This window comes from Schistocerca cancellata, chromosome 4 (genome assembly GCF_023864275.1).
Source record: "Schistocerca cancellata isolate TAMUIC-IGC-003103 chromosome 4, iqSchCanc2.1, whole genome shotgun sequence".
Classification (NCBI taxonomy): Eukaryota; Metazoa; Arthropoda; class Insecta; order Orthoptera; family Acrididae; genus Schistocerca; species Schistocerca cancellata.
Genome location: NC_064629.1, coordinates 409256301 through 409282463, shown reverse-complemented (window position 1 = coordinate 409282463; position 26163 = coordinate 409256301). Strand labels below are relative to the sequence as shown.

At 40.9% G+C, this 26163-nt stretch overlaps 1 protein-coding gene across 2 annotated transcripts in view; it reads right to left on the bottom strand.

Moving 5' to 3' along the window:
• Window positions 1-26163, bottom strand: part of LOC126184641 (gelsolin, cytoplasmic) — a 300473-nt gene that overhangs the window by 92827 nt on the left and 181483 nt on the right. For both annotated transcript variants that reach the window (XM_049927119.1, XM_049927118.1), the window contains exons 2-3: window positions 16895-16969; window positions 2757-2822 (exon numbers count right to left, since the gene is read on the bottom strand). In XM_049927119.1, coding sequence (XP_049783076.1) covers window positions 2757-2822; window positions 16895-16969 — 141 coding nt within the window. The remainder of the gene's footprint in view (window positions 1-2756; window positions 2823-16894; window positions 16970-26163) is intronic.

The following is a 26163-nucleotide window of genomic DNA, read 5'->3' as shown; positions in this document are numbered from 1 at the left end:
ACTGCCATTTGAACTACTAGCCAACCTATGCATTATACAAGTGGGTGGTATTCACTGAGTGAAACAGCCTTCATTTAATTAACTTCATAATCAATACTGCAAATAGCACCACATTTTGAATATGAACATCTCTATAATGCACAATCATGAAACACAGCTGCTCGTTACAGTACGAGTGTGTTGTCAGCATTGAATGAAGTTCACTCAATTTTTCCATAGTCAACAATGAGTTTTAAGCGAGCAGCACTGCACGAATGCAGTTTACTTATAATATAGTGCATGATGAGGCGTAAAAGCAATGTGAATAGAGTGAAAAAGAATGACTTCTCTATTCATAAGTTTTTGCACCATATAAACAGATGAAAACCGAAAATGGAAATAAGAGAAGCAAAAAATGTACCACCTGTGACAAAATCTCACAAGAAAAGGTTGAGTCGAACTGAAATCTCTATTAGAAGTCCCAATAATTGTACTGATGAAGAAAATTTAGAGCTAGGCAGTGCCTCTGCTGGTATCAACTGCTGCAGTGTAAAGAGTATTAGTATCTTTGAAAACAGTGACAATGTCTATCACCCCCGAGTTGAAAAAAGGAGAATGACAAAGTAAGATTTTACTGAATCCATGACATCCTGACATCGTAATTTCCAGTATGATGTTGATGGCACGAAGGAAACATTTCCATTGGACAGTTTGTCATTATATCCAAGAGTGATTTATTCTGAAGCAGATATTAGGTGTGTTTTTTACATTGTGTGTGCTCTTTTGGCCTCATATAACATGAAGTACTCATCATGGCATATTCATGTGACGACCATTCACGAATTTCTGAAAGTTTCACCTTTCTGCAAAAAATACTTATGAATTCCAATGGAACAAAGATGCAGTTGGAAATCCAAACAATTTTTTTAATGTTTTGAGAGACAAGATGTTTGGAAAGTGTAAAATCTGGGAATACAGAAACAGGTTTTTCTGTAACTACGCTGTTAGCTTGTTTATGTTTATAGTTTTTACCAGTAACTAAAAGTGCACTGTGGAAACAAATACGAGAAAATTATGAGTAGAGATAATTTCTAATTCACATATGTGGGGAAAATCTTTTACTGAAATCAAAACCTGTGGACACCCCTGTTTTCATGTGCTGATGTGACAGTTCACCTGACTGGCAACACTGAACAGTAATTATGATACTTGATAATTCCATATATAATAAGTGAAATTAATTCCATAAAAGTCATTTAGAAAGTTTTGAAGACATTGCGCCTATCTGTACACATTTAAGCCACATCCAAATTCAGTGAATCAATGATGTTTATCACATGACAGCTCCTTTCTCTACCACCGAAAACCATCCACATGCCAAAGGGAAACCAGTGTTATCTCTCAGCTGAAATTCTTGGCCAATATACTTTTTCTCTCCTTATCAATGGCAGAAAATATGGGGTAACTATAATATTAAGCAATTTCTGTCCCTTTGTCCCCAGATATTCTTACTGATGCTGTAAAAACCTGACAGTTTCACCTGCATCTTCTAAATCACAACAATAAATTCATGCAGATTACTTTGTTATCGATAATGGATTGTGTTTCATGATCTAAGTACCAAATATATTCCACTGAAAAAGGAAAAGCTTACCACTGTTTTTATTACAGGGGCTTCTGCACTGCTTTCAAAGAACATGAAGTAAAAAGAGAGAAAAATCCATAATTTTCTCAGTGTTTTTATCCTGTTTGTATAAGATTTGTGGCACCAAGGAGCCAAGATATTGCAGATGGAGCACAATATTTTGATTATCCTGTGGCTGTAGTTGCCATGGTCTCACTGAGGACACAGTTTTGACGGTCACATGAAGTAATTTCGCTGCCAGTCCAGCTAATCTATGAGACACATGTGGATGTGGTGGTGCGAGTCCAATGCGGTAGGAAAAGTTTAATGTGTATTCGACATGAACGATGAAAAACTGACACAAATACACTTAGCATATAGTAAAAAACTGAAATCTAAGTTGAATTGGAAACTACTACCATAATTAAAGGAAGATTCAAGTTTCTTCAGATATAGAAAACATATTTATGACTACAAAACAGATCTTCCAGTGCACAAGTGGACAGAAATTTAAGTGCTTGAGTCCTATTGTATTAAAATAGCTCATTTTTCCCATTTGTATTTGAACTAATGTATGTTTACTTTGTGACCTTTTACACGAGACTGCAGTCTGGTGTTTTTACAGACTCTTTTGTCAAATCTTGAAAGGATATTAACTCTAATCTATGCATAACAAATACATTCTGATTTACCATATCTCACAATTAACTCTGTCATGTCTGGATGGGTACATGTACGGATGTTCCAGAATTTAAATTGTGACCTTACAAGCTGATTAAGACTTTCAGTTGTCCTTAACCAAGCAGTTGTCATGCAATTTTACATCATATTTAAGGTGTATTTATTGCAGCTTGTATGCTGATGTCTGGACAGCACTGTTTGTTTGAATAACACATGACAGTTTTACACATAAATGCTTTGTAATATCATTTGTTCATAGCATGACTTACATTTACCACTATGGAGCCACCACTATACACATTGCAGTCTTTCAGAACAGAACAAACAATAAGTATTCTGACTGCACACATACTTCAAGTTTTTTGGTATTTTAATTCTGATGTATTATTAAATCTGTGTGTAAGCTGGAAGTGAAGTTATTATGCACATTCACAAAATGAATTATGAAATATAATTTTTTATTATTGCTTACCTGTGAAGTTTCTTTTCCAAGCCAGAAATGGATATCCCAGTTGTATGTGCCCTTCCTCTCCACTGTCTGGAAAAATAAAGTAAAAGAATTATTGTAATACATGAATTTTTATCCTCCAAGTGAAAGGCTCTCAATTATTACTCTGTGATGGGCAAATAAGTGTCATGCCTTAATAAACTGTCATGCTAAAATAAATGAGGACAACAAAAGGCATCCAGCAGAAGCTGAAAGCTTCAGGTAATCACTAGGACATTGAGGAACGTTAAAATTTTATTGGGGGACTTCGATGCACACACTGGAAAAGAAAGGAAGTTTCCAGGAAACCTGTTTGAGAGTATCCATCACACTGAACAAACAAATAAAAATGGGGAAAGACTAAAAACTACGCACAGGCTTTAACCTCAAATTAAGGTCCACAAAATTGAAAGAACTCCCAGTGAAACAGAAAAGTTGGAAATCACCTAACACAAACCTGTGATAATTTCAGGTCAGTGTGTAGCTATATCTTTCAATAATCAAAAAGAAATCATAGAAAGTTAGAAACGGTGCAAATACAGATATCCATCACTATCTAACAACAATAAAAATGAAATTTATTCCACAAATAAAGATTCCAGGACAAGGACACAGGTTTCATAAAACTGATATTTAAACTCCAACAGTAAACAAACAAGAATTTCGGGAACAAGACTCAAAACACTGGAAGGAGACCAAAACAAAATTAGCCAAAACAGCCTTTGAAATAGCATCACTCACAAGACACAAAAAACTACAGATAATGGAGTGAACAGTGTAAAAAAAAAAAAAAAAAAAAAAAAAAAAAAAGCATTACTGCTTACAAAACAGACCTGGCAGAAATGGTACTCCACCAAAAGAAGTGGAGGCTTTATCAGCTTTAAGCAATGAAGGTGTCAAACATCGAAAACAGTATGGCCATCAGAAGCAGCTTTGACAGGAACCAGCTATCACTAATTGAAGACGACCTCCCTGAATTCTGAGGAACAAGGAGCTAAATTTCTAGGCCAAAATCCAGGATGAACTTTAACAACCTCATCATGTTTGATCAGTTCTCGGGTATCCGACCGGGTAGTGTCTTAATTTCTCCACAATACTTCAAAAGACATACACACTGCCATCTTCAGGTGGTTCCTGACGTAAGCTGTGCTGTTCCTCTCGGTGCCCTATATATACTAGCCGTTACCCCCTACACCGTTCTTCTCCTGGTGTCTTAGGTACGGCTGGCGCGACAGGTGGTGGGGGAAGCAGTGCCTGGGTCTGAACTGGGGTCTGCAGTCTCCCTGCTGCTGCCGCCATCGGGGGCCATCCTCGATCTCTGGGACTGCATCTTTCTCTCCAGACTGAGTGCAGGGTTCCAAGCCTGACTAAGTTGATATTAATTAGATTGTCCTGTACAACCAGAAGCAAACAAGACACACACAGACAGACTGCGCCAAGACAACAAGAAGAAGAAACAGAAGAACACAAGTCATTGGCATGCATTCTTCTTGTCAGAAGCACCTCAAGAAAAATCGGTAGAATCCTGGGGAAACAGTGTGAAATGTGTATTCCAGCCCCCTGAAAAAACCTTGACTCTACTGGGTTCAGTGAAAGATGACCTAGGCCTTCAAAAACCAGGCGTTTATCAAATTCCCTGTCAGTGTGGAAAATCATACATTGGGGAGACAGTCTTGCACTGTAGAAGAGAGGTGCTGTGAACACAAGCGCCATACCGAATTATGCCAGGCCACTAAATCAGCCATGGCTGACCATTGTATAAAGACTGGCCATACTATGGACTATGAAAAAACAAAAATACTCTATCAATCCTCCTACTTCTGAGACTGCATTACTAAAGAGGCCATCGAAATCTGACTACAGGACTATCTAATCAATAAAGACAGCGGCCTTCAACATAGTCAGGCTTGGAACCTTGCACTCAGCCTGGAGAGAAAGATGCAATCCCAGAGATCGAGCATGGCCCCCGATGGCGGCAGCAGGGACACTGCAGACCCCAGTTCAGACCCAGGCACCGCTTCCCCTGCCACCTCCAGTAGCCGCCACGCCGGCCGCACTGAAGACACCAGGAGAGGAACAGTGGAGGGGGGTAACGGCTAGTATATATAGGGCACCAAGAGAAACAGCACAGATTTCGTCAGGAACCACCTGAAGATGGCAGCGTGTATGTCTGCCGAAATATTGTGGAGAAATTACGATGCTACCTGGTCGGATGCCTGATAACTGTTCAAACTGGAAATATGCCAGGAAAACTTCAGATCACAAACCCCATCATGGATTAAATCTAAAATATTGTTAAAGATTTGATGAATAAGAAGGCCCCAGGGAAGATTCAGTAACTGCTGAAATGTGGAAACTTCCATGTGCTGAAACAGTCAAAAAGCTAAACTAAATCTTTCAGAAAGTTTGGGATACAGAATCCATTCTAAAAGATTGGAACACAGTGTTAATTTATCCAATCCAGAAAAAAAGGAGAATAAACCGATCCCAACAACTATACAGGAGTTTCCCTCCTTTCTATGATTTGCAATACTCTTGAAAGAATTTTGTAAGGCAGGATGGGAAACCAATTGGATCAGCAATTAGAAGTGTACTACAGACTTGAGAAAATTATGACGTTGCATGGAACAAATTTTAAATCTAATTTTTATAATCAGGTATTTAAGAATGAAAAATGAAAACTTAGCATTTGTAGACTTCAGAAAGTATACAATTTGACTGACAGGGAAACATGATTCAACACTTTGGAGGAGTTTGGAGCTGACAACAGATCAGTGGCAACCATAAAATGACACAAATGCAAAAGCAAAATTAAACTTTGAGGTAAAATCTCAAAGGCTTTCGAGATGAAAGCTAGTGTAATACAGGGAGCTGTAGTGTCCCCACTGCTGTTCACTTATGTAGTACACTTGCTCCTTAATGGTGCCGGTTCACAGTGAAAAATCTGTGTCTACTGAACTGTGACTTACACAACTGCAACAAAGATTGCAAGAACAAGTTCCATGAAAACTTTACCTCACTTTTTTGGGTTCAGTATGTGGTATGGAGCATACACTGTCAAGTAGATTCATCACATATTAGGTTCAGAATCAGCAATCTCCATAAATTTAAATGAATTTAAAAACATTTCATTAGCAATGCTTCCAGCAAATTACATAATTATCTCGATTCAAGGATTGAGTATCAGCTGTGTAACAAGTGGTAGTGTTAAATGTAAACAGGCCTATGTTCATTCAGTACACACATCAAAAATAGTTTTTCATCATCCCGGTTCCCAGACCTCCTGAAGATAGACGTTGATTGTGGATATTGTATCACAGACAGTCCCTTTGACTGTTCAGAGATGTCACTAAACCTGAATGAGATGTTTAATAATCATGCGTGAGCAGTGCCTATTATACAGAGGGGGTCCGACAGCCGATCAGTTCTAGTCACTCCACCATGAAGGAGGTACACGGCTCGTGTTGTCTGCGGCTCTTGTTGTCTAAAGTTCGAACATGCCTAGACGGTCAATACCGCAGTTGGATCGCGTCTGCATTGTTACTTTGTGCCAGGAAGGGCTCTCAACAAGGGGAGTGTCCAGGTGTGTGAGTGAACCAAAGCGATGTTGTTCGGAGATGGAGGAGATACAGAGAGACAGGAACTGTAGATGACATGCCTCGCTCAGGCCACCCAAGGGCTATTACTGCAGTGGATGACCTCTATCTACGGATTATGGCTCAGAGGAACCGTGACAGCAATGCTACCATGTTGAATAATGCTTTTCCTGCAGCCACAGGACGTCATGTTACAGCTCAAACTGTGCGGAGTAGGCTGCATGATTCACGACTTCACTCTCAATGTCCATGGCGAGGTCCATCTTTGCAACCATGACACCATGCAGCATGGTACAGATGGGCACAACAACATGGTGAATGGACCATTCAGGATTGGCATCACATTCTCTTCACCGGTTAGTGTTGCATATGCCTTCAACCGGACAATCATCGGAGACATGTCTGGAGGCAACCCGATCAGGCTGAATGCTTTAGACACACCGTCCAGTGAGTGCAGCAAGGTGGAGGTTCCCTGATGTTTTGGAGTGGCATTATGTGGAGCCGACATATGCCACTGGTGGTCATGGAAGGTGCTGTAATGGCTTTCCGGTACGTGAATGCCATCCTCCGACCGATATCGTAACCATATCAGCAGCATATTTGTGAGGCATTCATCTTCACGGATGACAATTCTCGCCGCCATCATACACATTTTGTGAATGACTTTCTTCAGAATAATGGCATCACTTGACTAGAGTGGTCAGCATGATGTTCAGACATGAACCCTATCGAACATGCCTGGGATAGATTGAAAGGGGCTGTTTACGGCCAACCACTCTGAGGGATCTACGCCGAATCACTGTTGAGGAGTGGGACAATCTCGACTGACAGTGCCTTGATGAACTTGTGGAGTGTATGCCACGATGTATACAGGCATGCATCAATGCAAGAGGACATACTACTGGGTATTAGAGGTACCTGTGTGTACAGCAGTCTGGACCACCACCTCTGAAGGTCTCTCTGTATGGTGGTACAAAATACAATGTATGGTTTTCATGAGCAATAAACAGGATGGAAATGATGTTTATGTTGATCTCTATTCCAATTTTCTGTACAGATTCCAGAACGCTCGGAAGTGACGTGATTGAAAACCTTTTTCTGATGTGTGTAGTTAGGTAATTTTTTTGGTAATTGTGAATATGGTGATGATTTTTATATTAATTTACTGAGAGCTTGTAGCTATCCAATGACAGTATTAATATGTAGTTCACAACAGATGCTTCTCTATACCAGTGTATACTCTGAAGGTTCTCATTTGTGATAGGATTTACAGAAGGCTCTTTCTAGTTCCTGCTTTGTGATATGATCTACACCACACTGAAATTATGAGTGAAAAAGAGGGTATTACATTTTCTCCCTGTGTGGATTAGAGACCAAACAAGCAGAATAGCATAAGTGATTCGAGTCTTCTTCAGCTAAGGAGTCCATTAGTGTAAACATTTATTTAGGTCATACAAGCTGTTTCTACAGTAGTACTTCTGGAAAATATCATGGTGTAGAAGTGAGGAATGAAAAACAGGGAAGACTAAGAAAACTGGACTTTAAAGATTCAGCTGCATGTTACAAAATCAAGTGGACAAAAAGTATTTAGAAGAATATCTCAGGCAACAAACCACAGGGGACGACATCAAGCATGAAAAGATGCATTTCATCTGCAATAACATTCACTTAGTCCATCTCCATGATGGGGCCTTCTACGACTACCACAGGGCCCCAAGGAAGTGGAGGTGGATGCCTCCCATAGTATAATACTGTCCTCTTTGGCCTGGATTCTTGGTGGTGTACATTTTGAGCACTCAAATGTGATGCATTTTCACTGAGTAATGGTGAAGTCTTGATGCCTCGCCCACTGCCATCTTAACCAATTCGCATTTGGTGGTGTATTCACAAACTGTGAAGCATTGTTTCTGATGTTCACTACTTGGAAAAAAAATTAATGTAGATATTACTTCCTGCTCTTGTACAGCAAAATATGGCACTATGTATTCAAATTTGTTGTACTGCTGAGTTATTGTAGTGTGCGATTGTTTTCAGGGCTCAAACTGTTAAATTTGTTTCAGAGAGCAAAATGACTGCACATCATTATAACAAAAGGTAAATATATTGCAAAAATCTTTTAGATTTAATAAAATGATGTTTGAATTGTCTCTGATGAACTCTGTTTTGTATATGTCTAAGATGGCATAAGGTTATGCACAATGTTCTGGCTGCAAATGCTGCTAAGTCTGTTGTGCACTAATGCATCACCGGTCACAAGGGTATACACTTTGATGAAATGGCATCTCTACTTCCTAGCTTTAATTTCACTAAGTATTATATTAATACAGTAATTTTTATGTTTTGTTTTACATCACAACAAGCTTATTATTCTCCCTTCAAAGGAGAAAATGTGGAAGGATCTATGCTCTGCTCCCCCTGAGGTCAGGGATGACGCAAACACAGATTAGGATTTTGGTGGTGACATCAATTTAAATTGCCATCAATTGACAACAGAATGTGAAGCAATTTTAAGAAAGGCTAATGAAGATATAATTGGTTTCTGTGATACTGAACCTGAAAATCAAGGAATGAACACCCATAAACTGACTGCAGAAATTGAAGTAACAGTAAGAAATACTAATGAAGATACAACAATTGGTTCTAGTAAAAAAAGAGCAAGTTAATAAACTTTACTACCTCATTTCACATACACTAATGACAAAAAACGTTGGCTTCCGAATTTCGTGAACTAAATTAAATGAAAAAGAAAACAGCTAAACTTGTTTACTTTTTTCAGGGACCTAATCATGTTCAAAGACTCCCGACTCTACTGAATATATTTGATTTTTTTCTCAGTAAAGATTTTATTGTGTACATTGTGAAAAAGTATTTTGTATGCAGTGCAAAAAGGTATGAAGAACTTAAGTTATCTGTTTAAGAACTGAAAACTTTCTTTTGAGATATTGGTGGCTAGTTGGTATGACGCTTTACATTATAAATGAATGTACTAGGAGGAAAGTGATGATACACAAAACTATGCTAAAACATCAGAGTCAATGAGAAGAAACCATTCTGAAGATATGTATGACGTGCATGTGACAATGCTAAGCTACATAAGAATGACATACTCTCAAAAATTTTTCAAAGTTCAGAGCAAGCCCATTCACAGAAAACCAATTAATAACTTTTCCGAAGACCTTATTTGTATCATTTTCTATCAGACTTTCTTTTACTGGATTAATAATTATGCTTGTATCATCAGCAAACAGTGTCAGTTCAGCATCTTGTTTCATATAAGAATGGAGGTCATTCACATATATAAAGCAGACCCATGATCGAATCCAGCGGAACACCTAGTGTAATTTCACCCCAGTTAGATGAAGTGGCTATCTCCTTTGAATCACTTGAAGCATATAAGGAGACTTTTTGCTTCCTGTTCTGTAGATATGACAAACCACTCATATGCTGTTCCATTTATACCATAGAATTGTAATTTCTCTAACATAATGTCATGGTTCACACAATCAAATGCTTTGGATAAGTCACAGAATATTCCTACTGGTGACATTTTATTATTTAAAGACTCTTATGTGGACAGTGAAATTGTATATTGCTGTCTCAGTGGAACAGCATTTCTGAAATCCGAACTGTGATTTACTAAGTATCCCATTACTGTTGAGATGGCTAACCACTCTCGAGTACATTACTTTCTCAAAGATTTTTGAAAATGCTGTAAGCAAGGATACTGGCCAGTAATTATTGACATCTGTGGTTTCCCCCTTTTTGTAGAGAGGCCTGACAATGGCATATTTTAACCTGTCTGGAAAAATACCCCGAGTCAGTGATGAATTACATATGTGACTCAAAACATCAGCTGTAATTGCTCCACATTGTTTTAATAACTTGTTAGAGATGTCATCTACTCCAACAGAACATTTATTTTTCAAATATTTAATAATTTTTCTTATTTCACAAGAGGTTGTTAAATGAAACAATCTGACTAAAATTTTTCAAAACGGACTCTTCCATGTACTGCCTGGCTTTTTCTTTTGAACTGTTCTCACCAATTTTTTCTCCTAATTTAAGAAGTGATTGTTAAATACATTGGCTACCTGTGTACTGTTGGAAGAAATATGCACCATGTGGTTACTTTTCCTGTCTCCCTTCTAACAACATTCCATATTGATTTGATTTTATTGCTGGAGTTGTTAATTTCTTCTCTAACATACATATTTCTTTATTTCCTCACAGCTTTTCTCAGTATGTTACAATTATTTTTTATAGTGTAAAACTACTACTGGATCTTTACTAGTTCTTGCTGTCTCATACAGTTTTCTTTCTGAAGACACTTTAATACCTGTAGTAATCCAAGGTTTCTTTGAAAAGTTTGTAGTGTTACATTTAGCAATTTTCTTTGGAAAACAATGTTCAAAAAGGGATATAAATTTAACAAGAAATATGCTGCATTTATCATTAGCATTTGAGTCCTTATATACATCTTCCCAGTTTACATTTCCTAAACTTTCTCTGAAGTGATCTATAGAAACTGGGTTGAGCACCCTCTCACTTTTACTTAATGGTTTCTGAAGTGTATGCCCTGTTAGGTTTTGTAAGTTAATCAGTTGTGCATCATGGTCAGATAATCCATTTACCACAGGGTGTCTTCCCGTATGCAGCCACTGAAGATACTGAACTGAAATTTCGTATATAACCATCAAAGACCATGATGAACCTTCACACCACATTTCATTGTATTTGAAGACGGTCAAGTAGGGACCCCTGGTCCCCTTGATGTGGAATGACCCCTAAGTTAATCATAAATACTTAAAGAAATGCATGCTGCACACTGTGCTGTCTTACAACACATTTATTCACTACTGGTTTTGATCACAGACCATCTTCCCAGTGGAAAAATATCCATTGTGACAACTTCACATGGCTTTCATGCTATTTAACCAGGAAATAACCAGGACAGTATATGCCATTGCTGACTTGAGAACTTAAGAAAATTTATACTCAAAATGTCATAATACAAGTATTGTTTTCACTGTGAAGATGGTCCACAATTGAAATCAGTAGCGAATAAATGTATTTTATGACAGCAGTGTGTATCACACATTTCTTCACATATATTGATGCTGTCGACAGTTGCCTGAGAAAGAATTTTAATTACAAATGCCTCCAGAAGGGGGTTGCATGTATACTGATAAGAAGATCAGCGATGGAAGAAATATTCACATTTAGCTATATGATTGGCATTGTGAGAAATTGTGTGTACCAGTAACCCCCATACTAGCAACAACTACATCATTATAACAGTAGGCAGTTATATATTTTTTTTACTTAGCAGTGCAGACAGACAACATAATCTTATAGCCATTTGTGGCTCCATACTTGTCACAACTTAATGGCTAATAAAGCAAAAAATGACAGGTTGACAATACAGTGAAATCATGAGCTGCTTTTTATGCATTTGTATTTATCAAAAATTACTATTAGTAGCCATTTGAGATTTGGCTAACACAGACAGCATAATTCTAATTTAAATTTGTAATCTTTGGATCACTGAATTTGTGTGTCACGTGCAAGAAATATCAAACAAGTGTCACTTTGCTTATTTGAAACTTTACAAGCAACATTTACATTTAGAGTTAACAGGGAAAAATTGAGAAACTTCAACATATGTAAAAGTTGGACACATCAATAAAACAAAAAAAGGAGTTTTTGTATAGACAAAGTGTGTACTTGTGAACTGTTGCTGCAGAATACTTCTCTTGTAATTTTAAGAGTCTATAGATCCCCTGTAGGAAACACTCCTATTTATGAGAAATCTAAAGGGATTATGAAGCTACCTGTCAAACAAGAAGAAATAATAGTTTGTTGAGACTTCAATGTAGGTTCTTAAACAATTCAGACATGAGAAATGAACAGGAATCATTATTTGGCTGCTTCAGTCTGATTTCGATAGTGAATTTTCCAACTTAGGTGCAACAAGATCACATGATCCTGACTGGCAACATTTTTGTCTGTCTGAAATAATCTCTATCCAAAAGTTAACGGACTGTCAGACTGTTATGCACAATGAATGGAAATTAAATATGTAGCACCTTATAGCTCTGGGTTATGTCCACACAAAGCAGTGGGGCTTACGGGTGATGCCATGATACAATGTTTTAAGAATCAGTTAAAACAAGTGGTATAGGATGAGATATACGAAAAGTGATGCCAATGAGAAATTAAACATATTTCTTAGTAAATTTGTTTCAATACATGAAGTGGTGGCCAGTGATAATTCGCTAACATGCTACAGCATACTGTATAAGTGCACTAAAATTATGCCAGTTCTCTTCGAATGCAGTCTGGCATGCAAAGGAAATGAATGGAAACATATTTTGTAGGGCTCTTTCTGTGGTAACCGGAAACCAGTATCAAGTGCTGACATGACTGTCAGATACACTATGATAAACTCAGTGATGGGACGCAGTTGTCTGTTTTAGACGAAGTATGCTCTGATATATCGTTTTTCTCTTCCAGGTCATAGGGTGCTACATTGCTCAATGCACTAGGTCAATGTGTTTCTCTGAGTACTGTGGGTCAAGTACAGTGAAATCGTAATGTATGAGGAATATTAGAGAAGCAATTTTCACAATGGGGCAGTGGCTGTGTGGTCTAGACAACAGACTGGCATTTCATCAGCTGAGGTTTGAATCCCACTGCTACCAATTCCCAACTACACCCCCTCCCTCCCAATTCCATTTTATTTTATTTCTCACAATGTTAAATTATAAAACTTAACCCTTTGACTGCTACAGATGCATTGAGAGTGGCTTTGCTGTCACTGCACTGCTCGCTTAAAGCTGCTACCTGCTATGAAATGCCTATCGTCCAATTTTTGCACACCTTAATTTTGGTATCTTTGCTGAATGAAGACAATTTCTTATCACTATTTATCATAGTCAGTGTGCTGCATCAAATAAAGTGCTGTACAAGATTTTAAAGAGTGCAGCGGTAAAAATGCATTGCATACGCTGTGTATGGTTGATTTTAGTCCACTCACTTCTGTATATGAAATTTAGGTGAGATATCAACATTTTATTTAAAATTGGGAGCAGAACAACATTTTATTTAAAATTGGGAGCAGAACAACATTTTATTTAAAATTGGGAGCAGAACAACATTTTATTTAAAATTGGGAGCAGAACAACATCTAATTTCGTTCACAAGTTATTGGTTTTTATACCCAGTGGACAGTCGCGTTGTGAATCGTGGTCATAATCATCATTCCATAAAGGGTTCAAGATATTGAAACAAGATTTCTTGCAAAAGATAGCACAAAAAGAGGCACGCGTGTTATATCATATATACTCAGCTTTCTGTTCACTGATATATGGAAGAAAATCATCCTTAGCAGTGAGAGGGTAGGCAGGATGGAACACGTGCACACATCAATAGCACATTACATTCTCTGAAGATTTCTGCATAGAGTATGAGGGATTTTCAAGCAGTTGCCCACATAAGAGACCCACAGACGAGTGGTCAAGTGCACAGACTGCCAATTCAATTGCTTGGGTTCAGTTACTGCTGGTATTGTTGTTTTTCTTTGTCTTTTGTTTCTTTTTATTTTATTCCTCATGATTCTTCACAATAAAGTTTAAATATATTTAAACAGTTTAATTAATGCAAGTAAAATTAATATATTCAGTTTAGTTATGATTACTACTTTTAAGTCAAATAGCTGTAGGCCACCATTGTAGTACATTTATAAAAATTTTGCAGGAGCTGCCATTGAACATATGTAAGCTGAAATTACCCAGAAAGATCATTAAAGAAACAAGTACACCATGGATAACTAAAGGCATCCAAATATGCAAGAGGAAAAGCGAATTTCATGTAATGGCCAGCAAAAGCCTACAGCCAATGTTACTTGCATACTACGGACAAAAACTAATATTTAATTTGAAGCCATTAAACTGTCCAGAAATATGCACATCATGACATATCAATACCACAGAGAAGATTAAAATAATGTGGGACACATTGAAATAGGAGACAGGATTACTTATCAGTGCCCAAGATATTGTCACAATTAAACTGAGTGAAACAGCCGTGACTGACATTGCAGTATTTCCAACAATCACTATATAAATGTAGCAGTAAAAATAGGATTAATTTGTTTAGTTGAGGGGATAAATTACACATTTAAAAACTTACTTACTTACACATTTAAAAACTTACTTACTTACACATTTAAAAACTTACACATTAAAAATAATACATTAAAAATGCTGTTTCACAAAATTTTAAGAACTAGAAATAACACCAACCTACTTCATTGAACTTAATAGAACTATAGAAGTTCTCAGAAACAAAAGCTCATATGGTGTGATGAAATTTCAAATAGAATTCTGAAGAGTTGGTCTACCTTGATTGCTAATAACTTTGGTGACATATGTAATGCATCACTGGCACAGGGAATTTTTTGAGGTATTAATATATGCCATTGTTACACTTCTTCACAAGAAAGACAAACAATTACTGTTCAATTTCCTTACTGATGTTCTCCAAAATATTTGATAAAGTAATGTACTTAAGAGTAATCCCACACTGAAGTACAAACAATTTACTCTGCACATCACAGTTTGAATTACAGTTTCCTAACTAAGAATTCTATTTATACATTCACTCGCCAAATATTACAAGCCTTAAATAATGTAGTATCACCAGCTGTTATTTCTAGTGAACTTTCCAAAACATTAGATTGTGTGGATCATGCTACTCTCTTACAAAAATTCAAATTTTATCAAACTGATGGCTTTATGCACACCTGTTGTGAATCGTATTTAACAAACAGAATGCAAAAAGGCTGTAGTGAATAATTATAACCATGTCGGAAGGGTACATAATATTAGTGACTGGGGAGAAACCACAAATTGAGTCCCCACTGTGTTCCAATTTTGGGTCCACACTTATTCCTTACATATGTGAGTGACCTTCCATTGAGCAGAAATGTAATTTTTGTAGACAATAATAGGGTTACAATAAATCCCACCAGAGAGAAAGCAACAGAAGAAATTTTTATGATGCATTTCAAAGAATTATTAAGTGGTTCCCTGAAAATAAACTCTTCCACAATTTTAAGGAAAACACTATAGTCGGTTCTGTACAACAAATAGTGTTGGATCAATAACATATAACACATGAGCCCGAGTCAGTAAACAGGGTAGACTGCTCTGAAGGGTTCAAAATTTGAGAACATTGATGTCCGTATCTACAACACTATGAAAAATGTGACCTTAACTGCCCATTATTCAAGCTGCCAGTGTCTCAGAAAGGAGTGCCACATTCACCATGAAATATTTTTGATAATTTTACCAATAACATGAAATTTTAGAGGTAGCAAAGCAAGTTTTAAATCCAACCTAAAATCATTTCTTCTGGACAACTACTCCACTGATTAATTTTTATTTAAAAACTAGTAGACTGAAAAAAAAAATAAATAACCAAACTAGTTTAATGCTCATTTGTAAGAGTAGGACTGAAAAATAACTAACCATATATACATACCCAGTAAACTGACTCATTCCACAATATTTTATTAAAGAAAAAAAGAAGAGAGAAATCAAGTAACTAACTGTGCAAATTGATGTGTCAATGTCAACACTGCAGAAGACGAAATACTGCAAGCCTTCACAAAAACAATTTTTTACTCTTCAATGATATTGATTGGATGCAAGATGGTGCAATACCTTCATGTGTGCACATTGCTGCTTTTGTCTTGCACTGTCATGTTGTTCACATGCAGGTGTTTTCATCCACCTGGCTTACCAGTAACATTTGCTGTCACATACAGATGATTTAGCTTTGCTATGAAGTATATTTATTATGTCAACAATACATATAAATGCAAGTCGTGAACTTCAGCTTGAAGGAAACAATGAAATTTTAATGAACATTATATCTTATTAGGGATTGGCCATCCACTGTCTAAAAATGAAGACAAGAAGTACAAAGTTAGCTCCTGTTCACCATCTATTTATTAAATATCAAAGAACTCCTATTACTGGATATGCTATTATGCCAACAAAGCCCACAGGGTTCACAGAATGTCAGTATGTTTTTAATACTTATTTGACAAGTACTTAATCACAGTTGAAGGTCTTGTATGAATGAGACGTGTTCACGCAGTATTGTTACTGCAAAATAAGCTTCAAATATGGTTTTTCCATGTTATTTTGGTATATTATGGCTGATGATAACATTAATATAGGCTAATGCCTTTTCTCATCAGGTATCTTCAAGCTAATTTCCCTTTTTCACATGTTTAAAACATTCTGAAAATAATGAATTTAATTCATATTCAAATTATATCTTGCATAAAACATTATACTTCTTTCTTCCCAGAGGAAGGAACTAATAGTACTGAAAGATAGAACATATTTTTGTATTTTTACATATGTTAACATCAGTAATGGAATTTCACCTTCAGAAGAAAAGTGATGGCCAGCCATTGTGTCTCTATTCCAAACAAAGGCCAATCTTACTACTTACATTCAGGACTATGTAGGAGTCCCCAGTGTGAAACTTTCCATAGTCTTTCTTAGGATAGGCAACTGGTTCAAAATTCTGAAACAAAGGATTAAGTTTCAGATTAAGAATGTGCAACAATTTTAATGTAAAGTCATTACCTACACAAATTTCAGCACAAATCAGATTAGTTAGCACAGTCAGTGGCTATGCAAATACAATCTGTCTTCAAATATTACTGTGGAGATGCACAAGCCATGAACAGCTCTGTACAAGAGCATGGAACCTGAGCGAGTTGTCATTTACCTCTAAAGATGAAAAATAAGTTTAAAACAGAAAACAGTGTTTTATATCATGGAGTAAAACTCTGCAACAGCCTGTCACAGGAAATTAAAGATGTGAATGACCCTAGCATCATAAGCAAAAGGCTTAAAAGCATTTCTTAAATTACAATTATAGGCGTAAATACAAGAACTACAAAAAAAAAAGGTTAATTATTTATGTTATTTAATAAGAACCAGTATATCAAACATGACCATGCACACATTGTACATTGTACCATGTGTGAATATATCTGTGACTAACCTTCATCACATAAAAGTACTAAACATTTCAACAGTTCTTCATATCCAAAGGATGTTGTGTTCAAATACATTTCTCCACTTTTGCCTAGCAAACGCGTCTTCAGCCAAAGACAACACCAATTTGCTTTTGTTGACAACACTTTTATTTGACCATCTAAAACTTTATAATATACTGGGATGGCTCACTTTAAAGAAAGAGAAACACTGGGTTATTGGTATGTATAGGAAAACTGAATGTATGTCTATTCAATCCAATATCAGTAGCAAAAACAGTGGTTTGCTTTGTGTGGAGGATTTTGTAACAATGCAAATGTCTAGTTGACTATAATCAATGAGCATACATTTTAGAAAAAATAATTTGTCACTATATCCATATTTTGGTCTCTATAGCCAGCAGCATACCAAAAATCTGAGGCTGGGGTTGGAAAACTCATTACAGTAGTTTTGTCACATAAGGGCAGTCTAGCAAACAATTTCCTACAAAATAAAACTCAAATCTTAACTGTTCACTAACCATAAAATATACTAACGCTGTCTATTTCTACAGTTGCATACTAAGTATCTTTTTAATGGAAACAAGCACTAATTTTGTGTAATATTAAACATACCAGTATATATTTCAGCAAAACATTTAACAGCCACGTATATCATTACTGTGGGGAGGTGTTGGCCAGTCAGTGCCAAACTGTTCTACCAGGAGAAACAATTCTTCAATATAAAAAGTTGTAAATATGGACTCAATTTCGTAGGTCATACACTGAAGAGCCAAAGAAACTGGTATAGGCATGCCTATTTAAATACAGAGATATGTAAACAGACAGAATATGGCACTGCAGTCGGCAATGCCTATATAACACAACAAGTGTCTGGAGCAGTTCTTAGATCGGTTACTGCTACTACAATGGCAGGTTATAAAGATCAAGTGAGTTTGAGTGTTGTGTTATCATTGGCACACAAGCATCTCTGAGGTAGCAATGAAGTGGGGATTTTTCCATATGACCATTTCACATGTGTACTGTGAATATAAGAAATCTGGTAAAACATCAAATCTTAGACATCACTGCCACCAGGAAAAGATCCTACAAAATGGGACCAACAATGACAAAGTGCAACCCTTCCACAAACTGCTGCAGATGTCAGTGCTGAGCCAGTCAATGTTTTTTTTTTTTTTTTTTTTTTTTGTGGTTTTAGGGCGCACAACTTCAATGGTCATTAGCGCCCTGACTACTCTAAAAATGCACCGCGAGCCACAAGTTGACAACAACAACTAAAAGGAAAAACACAATAAAAGACAGACTGACAGGCATAGGATTAAAAAACATCATCAAATGTCCTTAGCAAGGTGTGTCAAATTGATAAAACAAAGAACACGAGCAGCTGCTCGTGGGTCATCCGCTAAAACGGCATCGAAAGTAATAGGCAGGTTAAGATCGAGGCGCAGTTGGTTAAGATCGGGACAGGACATTAAAATGTGTCTAACCGTCAGCAAGTGCCCACATGGGCAGAACGGCGCCGGCGCAGCCGTCAGCAGATGGCGATGGCTGAACCGGCAGTGTCCAATCCTTAACCTTGCTAAAACGACCTCCTCCCGCCGAGAAGGGCGTGAGGAGGACGTCCAAGCCACGGGAAGAGGTTTTAAGGCCCGAAGCTTGTTGTCGGTAAGTGCAGCCCAATCGGCATGCCACAGCGACACAACGCGCCGACAAATGACCCTGCTAAGATCGGACGAAGGGACACAACAAGAAGCTGTCCGAGGCTGGAGGACCGCAGCCTTGGCCGCGGCATCTGCAGCTTCGTTCCCAGGGATACCGACATGGCCGGGAACCCACATAAAGCTAACCGGCGGACCGACGTCCACCAGCCGCTGAAGAGAGCGTTGGATCCAGTGTACGAAAGGGTGAACCGGGTACGGATCACTGAGGCTCTGGATGGCGCTCAGGGAATCTGAGCAGATGACATAAGCAGAATGTCGGTGGCGGCAGATGTAAAGAACAGCCTGGTAGAGGGCAAAGAGCTCAGCTGTGAAGACCGAACAATGGTCATGGAGCCGGTATTGGAAACTTTGTGCCCCGACTATAAAGGAACACCCAACCCCGTCATTGGTCTTAGAGCCATCTGTATAAATGAAAGTCATGGTGATGAACTTCGAACGAAGTTCCAAAAAACGGGAGTGGTAGACCGAACTGGGGGTGACCTCTTTTGGGAGCGAGCTGAGGTCAAGGTGAACGCGGACCTGAGCCTGGAGCCAAGGTGGCGTGTGGCTCTCGCCCACTCGAAAGGTTGCAGGGAGTGAAAAATGAAGGTGTTGAAGGAGGCGACGAAAGCGAACTCCAGGGGGTAGCAGGGCAGAGACATACAACCCGTATTGACGGTCGAGAGAGTCGTCAAAAAAGGAACGATAAGACGGATGGTCGGGCATTGACAGTAGCCGACAGGCATACCGACAAAGCAGTATATCGCGCCGGTAAGTGAGCGGCAATTCGCCAGCGTCAGCATGAAGACTCTCTACGGGACTGGTATAAAATGCTCCGATCGCAAGTCGTAAACCCCGATGTTGTATGGAGTTGAGGCGGCGTAAGATGGATGGCCGTGCAGAGGAGTATACAAAGCTCCCATAATCCAGCTTGGAGCGGACGATCGACCGATATAGACGAAGTAGGACGGTTCGATCCGCTCCCCACGACATACCACTGAGAACACGGAGGACATTTAAAGAACGGGTACAACGGGCGGCCAAATATGACACATGTGGAGACCAGCTAAGTTTCCTGTCAAAGGTAAGGCCTAAAAATTTGGTTGTCTCCACGATTGGGAGAGCAACGGGACCAAGTCGTAAGGACGGTGGGAGAAACTCTTTGTAGCGCCAGAAGTTAATACAGACCGTCTTCTCGGCAGAAAAACGGAAGCCATTGGCGACACTCCAGGAGTAAAGACGGTCAAGAGAACGCTGAAGACAGCGCTCCAGGACACGTGTACGCTGCGCGCTGCAATAGATGGTAAAATCGTCCACAAAAAGGGAGCCTGATACATCAGCTGGGAGGCAATCCATTATTGGATTGATCGCGATGGCGAACAGAGCGACGCTCAAAACTGAGCCCTGTGGCACCCCATTCTCCTGGCGAAAGGTGTCGGACAGGACAGAACCCACACGTACCCTGAACTGTCGATCCATTAAAAAGGAACGAATAAAAAGAGGGAGGCGACCGCGAAGGCCCCATGTATGCATGGTGCGGAGAATGCCCGCCCTCCAACAGGTGTCGTAAGCCTTCTCCAAATCAAAGAACACAGCCGCGGTCGGGCGCTTCCGCAAGAAGTTATTCATAATGAAGGTCGACAAGGTAACCAGATGGTCAACAGCAGAGCGGCGCCTACGAAATCCACATTGTACATTTGTAAGTAGGCGTCGAGACTCAAGCAGCCAAACCAATCGAGAGTTAACCATTCGCTCCATCACTTTACAGACACAGCTGGTAAGTGAGATAGGTCGATAACTGGAAGGCAAGTGCTTGTCCTTCCCCGGCTTAGGAATCGGGACAACAATAGACTCGCGCCAGCATGCGGGAACATGTCCCTCAATCCAGATGCGATTGTATGTACGAAGAAGAAAACCTTTACCCGCAGGAGAAAGGTTCTTCAGCATCTGAATATGAATAGAATCAGGCCCTGGAGCGGAGGACCGTGATCGGCCAAGTGCGGTTTCGAGTTCCCGCATGGTGAATGGGGCATTATAACTTTCACAATTCGAGGAGCAAAAGTCAGGTGGCCTAGCCTCCTCTGCCTGTTTGCGGGGGAGGAAGGCAGGGTGGTAATGAGCGGAGCTCGAAACCTCGGCGAAAAAGCGGCCGAAGGCATTGGAGACAGCCTCAGGGGCCACAAGGACTTCATTCGCGACCTTCAAGCCAGAAACTGGGGAGTGGACCTTAGTGCCAGATAGCCGGCGCAGGCTACCCCAGACAACAGAAGAAGGAGTAAAACTGTTGAAGGTGCTTGTGAAAGCAGCCCAGCTGGCTTTCTTGCTTTCTTTAATAATACGACGACACTGAGCACGTAATCGTTTATAATTAATACAATTCGCCACTGTAGGGTGGCGTTTGAAGGTGCGTAAAGCACGTCGACGAGCACGTAAAGCGTCTCGACATGCTGCGGTCCACCAGGGGACCGGTACGCGACGTGGAGAAGAAGTAGGGTGAGGGATGGAATATTCAGCAGCAGCGAGAATGACTTCCGTAAGGTGTGCGACCTGACGATCGCAGCTTGTGAAGGTTTGATCCTGAAAGGTCGCCCTGGAAGAAAAGAGCCCCCAGTCTGCCTTGGAGATGGTCCAACTAGAGGAGCACGGAGAGGGAGTATGCTGCAGGAGATGGATAACACACGGGAAGTGGTCGCTCGAATATGTATCAGCAAGTGCATACCACTCAAACCGGCGTGCAAGTTGGGGAGTACATATAGAGAGGTCTAAATGGGAATAGGTATGAGATGTGTCCGAAAGAAAAGTAGGGGCGCCAGTATTAAGGCAGACAAGATTGAGCTGGTTGAAAAGGTCTGCTAACAAGGAGCCCCTCGGGCAGGAGGCTGGAGAACCCCAAAGGGGATGGTGGGCATTGAAGTCTCCAGTTAACAAAAACGGTGCAGGTAGCTGAGCAATAAGTTGCATCATGTCTGCCCTGGTAACGGCAGATGACGATGGAGTGTAAACGGTACAAAAGGAAAACGTAAAAGTGGGGAGAGTAATGCGGATGGCAACTGCCTGCAGGCCGGTGTGCAACGTGATGGGATCGTAGTAAATATCATCCCGGACCAGCAACATAACCCCTCCATGAGCTGGGATACCTACCATAGGGGGTAGGTCAAAACGCACAGAGGTGTAGTGTGCCAAGGCAATGTGATCGCATGGGCGTAGCTTCGTTTCCTGGAGGGCTACGACGAGCGGACGATGCAAGCGGAGCAGCAACTTCAAGTCCTCTCGGTTGGAGCGAATGCTGCGAATATTCCAGTGAATAAGTGTCATCGTAAGAAAAAGAAGATGAGAGAAGGGGTCACCTCGAAGGCCGCTTAGGGCCTGGCTTCGAGCGAGCACTGCCGCCGCTATCAGTAGGCGGACAGTCATCGTCCATGGGGTCTATAGGGTCATCGGCCATCTCGGGAGGATGGCCGGGAGGGGGAGCTTCCTCCGCCGGTGAACGGCCAGATGTACGGCTACCGGCGGTGCGGCCAGGCGAAACGGATGACGGCCTGGGGCGGCAACCGCTGGGTGGCGCAGGAGAAGAGATGCGCCGTGGCGGGGAAGGAGAACTGTGCTTCCTATGCGCCTTTTTGGAAGGACGTTTGGTGGAAGTATCGGTCGAAGGCTGGGAGGTCGAGGGACGGAGGAAGTCTGCACGGGATGGTTCCTTCTTGAAGGACCGTGCATCTGACTTCGGTGTCTTCGACTTAGCAGAAGCTGAGGAAGTGGCTGGTGTCTGTGGTGTGATGGGAGGAAGAGGAGACGTCGACCGCGCGATCTTAGCACTGGCCGAACGGACGACCGTGGTGCTGAAGGTCAGATCGCATGTCTGGGTTGCGACCTCCCGGGTAGTCCGAGGAGAGGCGAGGACAGTACTATATTTCCCCGCTGGGAGCAGCGTGGGCTTCCTACTAGCCAATAGCTTGCGAGCAGCCGAGGTTGACACTTTCTCTTTGACACGAATTTCTTGGATGCAACGTTCGTCCTTATAGACAGGACAGTCGCGGGAGGATGCGGCATGGTCACCCTGACAGTTCACACAATGAGGAGACGGAGGTGGACAGTCACCCTCATGGGCATCCCTGCCACAAGTGACACATTTAGCCGCATTGGAACAAGACTGTCGAGTGTGATTGAAACGCTGACACTGGTAGCAGCGCGTAGGTGTCGGGACATAGGGGCGAACAGAAATAACCTCGTAGCCCGCCTTGATGCGCGATGGCAGCTTAACACTATCGAAGGTCAAGAAGAGTGTCCGGGTCGGTACAAGGTTATTGTTGACCTTTTTCATGACCCGATGGACAGCCGTCACGCCCTGCTCAGCGAGGAAAGATTGAAGCTCCTCGTCAGTCAATCCGTCGAGGGAGCTAGTATACACTACACCACGAGACGAATTCAAAGTTCGGTGGGCCTCCACCCGGACAGGGAACGTGTACAGGAGGGTGGCCCGAAGCAGTTTTTGTGCCTGAAAGGCATTCTCAGTTTCTAGTAATAAGGTGCCGTTACGCAACCTGGTACAAGATTTGACAGATCCGGCTATGGCATCAACGCCCTTCTGAATAACAAAAGGGTTGACAGAGGAAAAATCCTTTCCGTCCTCAGTGCGAGAAACTACGAGGAACTGTGGGGCAGGCGGTAGTACTTTTGTCACTGTTGGCTGGTCACGTTTCCGTTTTTGGGTCGAAGTCGAAAGCGATGGAGTAGAATCCATTGCGGAGGAATCCCCCATGATTGCCAGCGTCTCCGATGGCGCGCTCCTTCCTTGTGGGGACCCTCTCAGAGGGCACTCCCGCCTTAGGTGAATGTTTACACCTCAGGTCACACCTCCCGAGAAACAGACGGAGGGACCAATCGGCATGGTCAGAAGGTATCAGCTCAGGCAATCACCCCTCCCCGGGCCTGGCCTTTACCAGGGGGTACGCGCGTGCCTTACATGTCTACCCAGGGCGGGGACTTACGCGTTACCCCGTCACCGGCTACGCGTGCGAACGCGTGGGTCGGCCTTCAGACACGCACAGGGAGGAAGGAAGAAGAGGAAAAAGAAGAGAGAGAGGGAGAAAGAGGACAGACTGTCTCAAACGCCGAGGCGGAGACCAGAGAAGGCAAGGAGAAGAAGGCAATGAGAAGGCAAGGAGAAAAAGGCAATGAGAAGGCAAGGAGAAAAAGGCAATGAGAAGGCAAGGAGAAAAAGGCAATGAGAAGGCAAGGAGAAAAAGGCAATGAGAAGGCAATGAGAAGGCAAGGAGAAAAAGCAATGAGAAGGCAAGGAGAAAAAGGCAATGAGAAGGCAAGGAGAAAAAGGCAATGAGAAGGCAAGGAGAAGTCAAGGGAAAGAGTAAGGAAGACAGTGAGGTGGAGAAGAGCAAAGAAAGGGACCAACAAAAGGAAGGAAGAAACGAGAAGTTTAAAACCAAAAAGACCACGATTATAGGTCGTGAAGATCGTCCGTCTCCGGACGCAGGCGCTAACTACCCCCGTGAGGGGGATGGACTCCTTTTAGTCGCCTCTTACGACAGGCAGGAATACCTCGGGCCTATTCTAATCCCCGGACCCGCAGGGGGGCCAGTCAATGTGCAAACCATTCAACGAAACATGATCAACATGGGCTTTCTGAGCCAAAGGCCCTTGCGCCTCACCTGGGCCCATCAACTCTGACACTGGACTGTCAATGACTGGAATCATGTTGCAGACTGGAAGAGTCATGTTTCAAATTGTATCGAGCGGATGGATGTGTATGGGTATGAAGGCATCCTCATGAATCCATAGACCCTGCATGTCAGCAGGGGACTGCTCAAGCTGGTGGAGGCTCTGTAATGGTATGGGGCATCTGCACATAAGATGTAACAGGTGACAAATATGTAATCATCATATCTGATCACCTGCATCAATTAATGTCTATTGTGCATTCCAACGGACTTGGACAATTCCAGCAGGACAATACGACACCCCGCACATCCTGAATTGCTGCAGAGTTGCTCCAGGAAAACAACTCTGACACTTCTGCTGGCCAACGAACTCCCCAGGCATGAATGTTATTGAGCATATCTGGGATGCCTTGCAACGTCCTATTCAAAAAGAGATCTCCACCCCACCCCCTGTACTCTTACGGCTTTATGGACAACCCTGCAGAATTCATGGTGTCAGTTCCCTCCAGCACTATTTCAGACATTAGTCGAGCTCATGCCATGACATGTTGCAGCACTACTGCATGCTTGTGGGGGAAGTTGTCTTTCTCTAACAGCATATCAAACACTTCCATAGTCTTAAGACCTGTAGCTGTCGCTTTTAAAACTTCTACCGACATTTCACTCTAGCTGCATTAAAACTGATTAAATAGAGATCTGGCCACTTCTTTGCATATCCCAAACACTTCATTAGTGTCCATAACTTACCCTCAGAAGGAATGGTCAATATTCAAGGATATGATGGAACAATCATTCGAAGCAGACAAGTCTAGTAAACATGGGCTCTAAAAAGCACATCTTAAAGAGTTATGAGGAATTTTTCATCTTGGCTAATGCAAAACATCTCTTCCACTGAAGAAGTGCCCATAGCTTTTAAGGTATGGATTGTAAGACTATGTTTAGTGGACTTTTTTGACTTGAATCATCATACCCATCACATCGTTCAGTACTGACCATTGCTCCTGGGACACCCTGTGTAAAAATAAAGGCTGCCTAGCTTTTTTACAGCTTTGCATAGCCCCACATGGCTGACCACCTTTCATCCCTCACTGAGCTCTGTGAATTCAATACTTCAGTCAATGTTTTCTGTATCCAGTCAGCATATTTCCAGTAATGTTTGTACGATTTTACCTTTACAGCTCATTGGTATTAACCACTGAACTTTTTGGCTTTGACTTGACACCATCTGGTAGCACATCATCTGCATACATGTAATTCTTTTGTGGATCCCAGAATTATTTTTGAGATACCTTTTGCAGTTACCAAAAAATGCACAGTGGAGCACAGCAGCTTATAATGTAA